Source organism: Centroberyx affinis, unplaced genomic scaffold, assembly GCF_046629955.1.
Source record: "Centroberyx affinis isolate AG114_WGS23_722 - 3 ecotype Tasmania unplaced genomic scaffold, CSIRO-AGI_Caff_v1 ptg001966l_1, whole genome shotgun sequence".
Taxonomy (NCBI): Eukaryota; Metazoa; Chordata; class Actinopteri; order Beryciformes; family Berycidae; genus Centroberyx; species Centroberyx affinis.
The window spans coordinates 142147-151259 of record NW_027280317.1 but is presented as its reverse complement, the minus strand read 5'-3'; the positions used below and the strand labels follow the sequence as shown (position 1 = coordinate 151259).

Sequence of the window (9113 nt, the reverse complement as noted above, 5' to 3'; positions counted from 1 at the left end):
GCTGAAGTATGTCATATGAACTGATAGGATTCCTGTTGGTGGTGGTGATGGTGGTGGTGGTGAGAGAGAGAGAGAGAGAGAGAGAGAGAGAGAGAGAGAGAGAGAGAGAGAGAGAGAGAGAGAGAGAGTTCACTTAAAACTGATAATAAAATAATGATACCATATCACAAAGTTTTATTCAAGTAGATTTCATCAGATGATCTGGAGTAAAGAGTTTTCTTCATTGCATATAAATATAACAAATACATTTTCCTTTAAACAATTGGTTCAGTTTAAAATTGCCCTATGTGGGCAAGCTGATTTGCATTTTTTTTATTTTTTTTTTATTTTGCTGGTCTAAACTTACTTTCAACTCTTTTTTTTCTTTTCACTATCAGAGAAGTGGTAGGAAACGCAAACATACAGTTCAATGCAATAGAAGTAAGAAAAGAGAAGCAAAAGAAAGAATATGCTGAATAGTAGGCCTAAGGGAAAAATTACTTTCACACTCAAAATAACCAGGTACTAATGCAGAAATATTTAGTACACATCACATGCTATCATGTCAAATGATTCATACTTTAATATTTTATTTTAGAGATTGGATTTAGAATTCATATCTACATAGGTACCTGGAATTATTACAATTTTTAATGTGTAGCTGAATACAGAAAACAACATTTTGTAAAGAGCTAACATTCAAATTGATTTCATGTTGATTTTATATGGTTTTATATGCAGTCCTCTTCACTGTCATTTACACAACTGCTTCACAGAGTTGCTGTAAATGATTGTCTTCTCTTAATACCTGAAAAAAAACCCACACTGTGAGTATTTATGTTGTATTTATAACCTAGCAGTGGCTGAAGAGAACTGAGAGGTATTACTTACGGTGACATGTGACAACCTGACAGATAGGCATAGTTGCCAGTGTAGCGAACTTCACAGCGCACCACGTTGTTGCTGTAGTCCGATTCTGGGACCTGATAGCTGGGGTTTACACTGATCTATGGAGTGTAAAACAAAGTAAAATGATATCAGAATAAATGCTCTTACTGAAGAATGCAGCAATAAAGATAGATTCCTATTCTGCATGAACAGTATGAGCTCTATAAGATGTTTGTGTGTGCAATATTAGGAGCTGAAATTCTTTTAAAGGGGTTCATTACCAAAGGAGAGAGCCAACTATGTCATCTGGTATTTCTAACAAACCTTGAGGACGTAGTTTCCAGGTTTCACATCTGTGATGTCAATCCACTGGCAGTCAATGTCTGCGTTATAGGTATCATAACATCCTGGGCTCAGCCCCTGTAATTTTGACAGCACCAATATATAACATCTGACTTATAAATCACATTCACTGGAATAAATACTTGTTACATGTGACTTAAGGCCATTCACATCTAGAACAACTATAACGATAATTGTAACTATAATAAGATTTCAATTTTTCTAGGTAAATGTCTGTGTTCCCACTACAACGATAAAACATCCAAAACAATAACTGCAACTATATTTTTGATTCGATCTCACAGCGATTTTTTGGATGCAGAGGTAACGATAAAACATTTTCAACCAATCAAATTAAAGTTCTAAGAAACAAGGTGGCGGGACGATTCAGTAGCTGAGAAACTGATCACAGAAGTCCAGGCAGGTGGCAGGTGACGTCTTACAGCAGAGAAAGGAGAACATCAAGTTGCCATCGGGTCATGTGGAAATACTCTTAAAACTTGTCTTCAAAGGAAGACACCTCCTGTAAAAAGGCATTTGATTCTCCCAGCTCCTCTCTCTTTTGCAGCAATTCATGAACCCAAATGCCACGACTGTCCTTTAGTTACTTTAGAGAGCAAGTAAAGTAAAAGAGTCAGTAAAGTAATCATCCTCCATTTTAGTCTGAAAACTCTGTGCTGAAATAAAACAATATGGTTGTAGTGTGAATGTTTGAGCAGCAAGGTATCTTTATAGTTTATAGTTATCTTTATACTAGGGATGGGACGATATGCTAATCTCACAATACGTTTCGATACGCGATATGGGGTTCATGATTTGATACAACCATGATACGATGTAATTAATAAAAGTTCAATGACAACAAAGTGCGACTGTGCAGAATTATGTCAATTTCTGAGCCACAGATCTTTGGCATTGGCTTGCTAGAATGTAAACAATTTAAAAATGTCATTATAAAGTGCAAATAATATAATTTGGATGGAGAGCTTGTGAAATGTGATTACTACAGCAGCATAAAATGTAGCTAATACTTTATAGTTATCGTTCTAGATGTGAATGGGCCTTTATTCTGACAACCAACCCTTATAATGCATACAGGTTTGTGATATATGCAACACCACAGGAACTCTAGCCCGGGGTGATTAAATGCAATTTGCTGTAAAGACAGTAATCATCTAATGTGCCAATACTGTCACAGTTTGTAAGCATGCAGTAGCAGTTGTCTTGGTCACCTGGGTATGTGCGGTGCAGGCAAACCGCCTGTAGTAGCCGTAGTCACAGGACGTGTCTTCCAGGCAGAAGCTGGCCTTGTGGCCCTCTGCCACTGACCTCTGAGAGCTCGAGTCCAGCAGGTCGTAGTGGCTGAACTCGTCCATGCTGTGGTAATGCCTGTGGATCAGCAGCACACTGTTCAGCACCTCTTGACATGTTTTGAGCCTGGGACCCAAACTGAGTGAATTCAGTGTCGGTCTGCGACCCGGGGCTTTTAAAACAAACAAGCATAGGGACCCACAGACAGACTCAGGACTCATTTTGGTTCCCAAGCTGCACTTTTAGAAATACTGATTCATATTTAAAAACATTTTGTGAGCTATGTCCTGGTCTTCATCCAAATAGACTGTGACTGAAAAAATGACAAGTATTTATTTTATTAATCATATTAATACACAAAATACAGACTTGACATAGTGCGGCCAATAGGCAGCTCATTGTGAAAATGAAAATTAATCTGAATCGTGTGAGCAATCTGTTTCCAGTCCAGCATCTTTAAGATGTATTTATTTAATGAGACGAAAAGAGTTTGGATTTTAACATGAGTTGACTTTCAAAACACTGCAAAAAAAAAAACCTATAGGATCTACGTCAACAGTTGCTTGGAGCTCTGCCAGATGTGCTCCATCACAGGATTAGCACAGTGGATTGCTTGTTTCGGAGCATAACTATGGGCTGAGGTCGTTCTGCACAGATTCTGTGAAGTCAAGAGAACTCGGCACTTTCCCATTTGCTCGACAAAGGAAAACACCAGTGTTTTACACTTTTTGGCTAATTTTCTTCATTATATCTTTATTACACACTGAATGACTTTGTGGTTGTAATCTGTGTGATTACTCAATGTGAAGCTCAGTCACATCATCTTGTGAAAACCCAAGTGGTGCTAGCTGAACTGGTTTTCAGTATATACACAATTTGTCCTGAACAGGAGTTTATACCTTTAACGGGTAAAAGAAGATGCGTGTAAAACTGACTCTATATCAAAATGTCTGAAAATGTCTTCAGTCCAATGAAACACTATGAAGCACAGGCAACAGCAGGACAACACTGGTTCAACAGGGGGTGCCATACCACAGCTACAGACTGGGCCTTGAAAGACAAATACTCAGTAGTTGATTTGAGGAGGGATGCGAGGGGATGCCATCCCCCTTGAAATAAAAATTGTCAAAAACCATCCCCTTTGTAACACTGCCATCCCCCTTTCATCCCTCTTTATGGCACAAAGATATCATTTAATCAAGAAATGTGTGAGCCACTAATTATTGCATGTTTTTTTATTGGTTGATGGCACAGCAAAACCTGCAACGCGGCTATGACACCTTGAGGATATTAGTTTAGCTATGGGCTGGTGGGCAGGTAGATCTGCGGGACTTCTTCAAAAAGAAGAAAACTACAGGTGTGGGAAATGTCTGTTTGAAGCAGGGCAAGAGAGACAGAGAGATTAAACAGAGATTAGATAGCTAGTTGACATTTTAACACCAAAATTATATAAAATGATATAATAAAAAAAAAACATTAGGCCATACATCAGGCTACATCATCCTCAACGGGATGTTGCCAGGCAACAAAATAAATGGTGAAGATTAACCTAGTTTGAATTTTGTTGTTGAAGGAGCAGGTAATAACCATCAAAGAGAGGAAGCCCTTTGTGTGTTGTTCTCACATAAACCCAAATAAAATTTGACTAAGGACTTAGAGCACAAAGGCGTTTACTTAAGTATGTGCTGAATTTTGTGCAGTGGCTTCACTGCTTTGGGTGGTCATGGTGGTCAAGGAAACGGATAACTGCTAAGGCTGAAACAAATGTAAACACACACACACATACACACAAACACACACACACACACACACACACACACACACCAGGTTCAGGTTGATGTTTTAGACGAAGCAGCAGAGGCAAAGAGAGGATAGGAAAGGATAGGATGACAAAGCGAGCATGAGTAGAGGTTTGATAACTATAAATTTAAAGTTTGGATAAGATAAAAGTGCCATGAGTATAAGTTATGTTAAGTTACACTTGATTGTATTATCTGTATTTGACCCATCCTAACTACTTAAAAGCAGTGGGCAGCCACAGTGCAGCGCCCGCAGAACAGTGCCTTTATTAAGGGCATTGGCAGGAGTATCTGATACCCAACATCCCTAACTTGCATGTCTTTTGAATATAGAATTACCTTTGTGTTGTTACAATATAAACAAAAGGGTAAACAGCTGGTCCCCCACCCTCCACGCTGTCTTCGCCCCACTATCAAAATGTTTGTCTTCATAAGACCGCACCATCCCTCTTGAAATTTGTGTACAAATCAACTACTGCAAATACTGACGGTATTGAGAATTTGATAATCTCTTGGTATTGATTGGCTGTTTACATTTGTTATGTTTGTACACAGTAGAAAAAAACTGATCTACAGTTTGAGTTATGATGTGTTGAGAAAGTTCCGAAAAATCTTTTTCTATCTCCAAGTCAACCTTTTCAAAAGCATTATGTGAATTTAGACAAAATTTAAATGGTCAGATGAACTCCAAATTGTATCTGCTCTCTATGAAACGTCTCACTGCAAATCCAGAATCACATTTCTCATGAGCAGCACAAGTGGTGAGTACTGGTTTACACAGTCTTGCATGAATGTTTCATGTTTCAAACAAATAAGTCTAATCAGGCCAGCATGTTGGACAGTGAGAGCAGAGCAGAGCAGAGCAGAGCAGGAGAACGGCCAAAAGTCACAGAGGCTCTTTCTCTCAGTGACAGAAAGCTGAGGAGCCACAATGAGGCGGAGAGCATCGGCATGAAGTGGTATACTCACTGGTGACAGCTGTGCCATTCCCACGAGTATCGTGGCCTACTGGGCAAGAAGTCGGCCGTCCCCTGGTTCTTCACCCTCTGAGGGAACCTCAGCAGCATGCGGGTGTCATAGTCTCTGACACTTGATCTATAGGCTGAACTGCAGGCACAAGCAAAACAAAAAGCATAAGGTTGACAAAAAAACACTGGTCATATGGACACAATAAGATCATTTTTCATGCTAAATACCTTATTCTCTGTAGAGATTTTCAGTCTCTATGCTAAGGCAGTGTGCGTGCAAATGGTGGGTGGAAAATATTTTCGAAGCACATGGTTGTTTGGGTTAGTTTTCGATAATGTGTTTGCCAGTGGTATTTTTTTCCCCTTAGGCAAACTACGGTGATTAAACTGCAGAGTTCCTCCACCCTTTGACTGTTGGCGGCAGGATTCGGTTTATTTTGCCGCATCTCATGGTTCCATTGGGCAACTCTTCACCACAAACACTTTAGGTGGTTGTTAGCTTTCTGAATCACACTCAGACTTGACTTCAGCCCTGTTTTTTTCCCTCCCATGTCTTGACAACAGCCTACCTGGACAAACAGTTTTCTTCAGCCGCACATCTCAGGTTGTACATTGGGACCCTCTGGACATAGGCAGAGGCTTGGATGTAGTATGGGTCTGGTACAAGATCAGGTAGACCTAAACAATAAAAAAATGACAACAACAACAACAAACATAATATTATGAGCTAAATTAATCAATAAAAAGTGATAAATAAATAAATAAATAAATAAATATGCAGACAAATAAACAAATAGGCCTATATATATATATATATATATATATATATAAAATAGATAGATAGATAGATAGATAGATAGATAGATAGATAGATAGATAGCACTTCGTCAACATAAACCCCACTTTGGGCATATAGCTCTCATATCCATATCAAATTTCTTCTTTTTTGGATTTAGTTTCAGTGTAAAAACACTTGGCCCGTTCTTACCGTACTGATGATAACTTGTGCCATATCCAGGTCTCGGTCTGGGCCTTGGTCGCTCGTAAACATCATAGTAATTGTAGTAAGGATTATCTCTGTCAGTGGACTTGTATGGGTCATAAGGATCATCACCGACCATCATGTCTTCCCTCCTCGGCAGAGGAGGACTCAAGGTGGCCTTGTCATCCCGGGTCTCATTCTTGGTGCCGTTGCGTGTTTCTGTGCGGTCACTCGGATGGACGTGCTGATGCTGGCGGCGCTCCTGTCCTCTCTGACGCCTCTGAGCTTGAGGTGGGAGCCAGCGGGGACTGTCTGCGTTGGGCACCGCCTGGGGAGGGTTTTGAGACGGCGACTGGCTGGGGGTGTCCAGCTGTTTCCTCGCCGCCCCGGTCACGTCTCCATCGCGAATGATGGTGACAGGTCCTGCTTGCACTTGCTCCTTAGGTGCGCCCCTTTGCCTCGGTGGCTGATACTCCGAGCCATGACTTAAAATGCTAAAAATCTTGCCATTGTGTGCCCACTGTAGTGTCTGCCGAAGAGCCGCTCTTTGGCTATTCCCTTGCCGTGTCCCTAGATCCCTCTGAGATTGGGCAGCTTGCAGTATGAAAACAAATAAATAGGCGCACGCATACGCGTAAAGTGGCGTGCCAAATATGCGTAATCCCATAATGACTTCAATTAAACGAGATTGATATGAGCGGGGATATCACTTGTCTTTAAATTAAATACCTGTCATCTCTATTTAAAGTATATCCAATGAACAGAGAGGAAAATCCAAGTTTATACGTATCTGTGTAAACTCATAGCCTATCGTCTGGTCCTGCGCGTGCAGATGCGCCTAGTGAGATGAGGAGGAGGAGTTCAGCATTTGAAGTTTCTGAATCTGTTACACAAGTCCGAAATGGTCCTGCTGCTCACATAACGACTGGATACGTGAGGACTGATCATCTCTTGATTCGTCTTCGACAGACAGACAGACACACATACACACGCACGCACGCGCGCGCACACACACACAAATAACATGCAAACTCTTTCTTGTTAAATTAATCTAGTAATATGATAGCATAAATGACACCACCTAATTCCTAGAGCCTATGTTGGCTCTTTTTTTTGCCAGATCAACAATCATGTCATGATAAATGGCTCTTACCCTGACTGTTGGATGAACTCCTGCCCAAATTGCAACACACAGTGCCAGAACGCAACTTTCTCAGAGGAGGATCACAAAAACCTAAACATGATTCCATAAAGACCCTGCAACATGTCTTTTTTTTTCTGGGAAATCATCTCCCATAAATCACTCCCCTCCCCCATCCCTTAACCCCCCCCCCCCCCCCCTCCTCCTTTGGTGCTTTTCTGAAAACGTGAAAGAGTCATCACATGCATCTCACGTCTGCAAAGTGGTCCTGTGTAAGGTAATAATTAGCCTATTCTGAGCAATAAACAAATTGAGGTTGCCCTGATACTTGAGAGCTTCATTATTGAGTCTGGTGGCAGGCTGGCCACATTGACCCCGAGTCCCTGATAGATCTGAAGCCTGTACTGCAGTCCAATGAAAACACTGCCCTGTTGTTAACACCAGAGGCATAATGCGTAGCTTGGGAAACTTAATCAAAGGTTTTCATTTTCCTCTGTCTAGCAAACTGGGAAAAGCTTTCTAGAATCTACATAGTTGACCACACTATGGCTGCTGCTAAACCACACAAAGTCGTCAGCATGCACAAGGATTTTAAATTTCCTAAATCACAAGTACACCAGAGGCATTGGCTTATATGAACAGAATCCTGATTACATATGATAGGGCTTCAAAAAGATTAACAAAGATTAATTAATTCTTTATAAAATGAATACTATAAGTCTAGCCCACAAGCAGCAAATACTTCACTGGTTGGAATTACACCTTGATTCTGATAAAAACAGAGGTCAACACTTCACATGCAACACAGTAAATGAAGCAGGCAGCCTAGTCCTTCACTAGCGCCAAAGACCTGAACTTCATGAACCAGAGGAAGGCTAAGAGAGATGTAGGACAAAAGGGAGTGTGGGTTTCTGTGATCTTCTGTGAATGTTCAATTACAGTGTCCCGTATCTTGGCACTAGGGGGCAGATGACTGCAAATAATAGGGAGTACTGCATGCCATTATTATCAATTCTTGAGCAATGTTGCCTGAGACATTCTACATATTTTCTCAAAGGACGTTTCTTTGGATATTATTTTTTTTGTTTTGTGACTTGAGTAGTGCATTACTGATTAAGAACCATGTGCTATAAAAGCCCAAATAGTGCTACCAGCTAGTGATTATGTAGCCCAGAGAACCAAATGGCTAAATTGAGTTTCTAGAGTTACTGTCATTCACCAGTAACTCTAGAAACATAAAGCACTTTAATAGTAACATTTAGGACTGTTATTGGGTCTGCATACGCCATTTTTTTTCTCCATGAGCGATTTAATAACACTGATGGCGATCCAAGAATGACGTTGGCTACTTATGGTCTTCGGTCAAACCCTATACTGTCCAAACAGTAGCTGAGAAATAAGAGTAAAAAGACATTTGGCTTTCAGATAAAGTACGTTATGAGGGCGTTTCTATACAGATTATATATTTAATGGCACAGTAAAAATGTTTAAATGGTACTGTAAATTACAGTTACGCAATCATATTATCTTTGTATAACGGAGGCTGTGCAGTATTAAAGAACAGTCAAGGGTTCACGTTTCAGACAGTCACGTGACATTTCTGCTTGTATAAGCTGCGAGGGCGAATCAGAGCCAAGAAGCATTATATGAGCCCCGAAAAATGTGTCCTCCCTCCAAAGCGTCTTAGATGTGTCAAATTCCCA

General features: G+C 40.5%; 1 protein-coding gene across 3 annotated transcripts; it reads right to left on the bottom strand.

Annotated features, from left to right (window-relative positions):
- Window positions 1–255: 255 nt before the first annotated feature.
- Window positions 256–7080, bottom strand: loxa (lysyl oxidase a). 3 transcript variants are annotated; one of them, XM_071530731.1, is made up of 7 exons: window positions 6276–7080; window positions 5857–5965; window positions 5289–5426; window positions 2442–2598; window positions 1192–1287; window positions 871–986; window positions 256–787 (listed from the first exon to the last, which is right to left on the bottom strand). In XM_071530731.1, the coding sequence occupies exons 1-7, from the start codon at window positions 6934–6936 to the stop codon at window positions 781–783; spliced, it is 1284 nt and encodes a 427-aa protein (XP_071386832.1). In that variant the 5' UTR covers window positions 6937–7080; the 3' UTR covers window positions 256–780. The 3 variants fall into 3 exon arrangements, with proteins under 3 accessions (XP_071386832.1, XP_071386834.1, XP_071386833.1); XM_071530733.1 differs by lacking the exon at window positions 256–787 and having other exon boundaries at window positions 867–986; window positions 6276–6577; window positions 6617–7080; XM_071530732.1 differs by lacking the exon at window positions 256–787 and having other exon boundaries at window positions 867–986.
- Window positions 7081–9113: the final 2033 nt, after the last annotated feature.

What these genes read in the sequence shown, in the direction of transcription:
- loxa (XM_071530731.1), bottom strand. Translation starts at nt 6,936, where the DNA reads ATGGGATTACGCATATTTGGCACGCCACTTTACGCGTATGCGTGCGCC. An exon ending in GAATGGCACAGCTGTCACCA is followed by an intron (nt 2,599 to 5,288) that starts GTGAGTATACCA and finishes GCTGATCCACAG; the next exon opens with GCATTACCACAGCATGGACG. An exon ending in CTGGAAACTACGTCCTCAAG is followed by an intron (nt 987 to 1,191) that starts GTTTGTTAGAAA and finishes TACACTCCATAG; the next exon opens with ATCAGTGTAAACCCCAGCTA.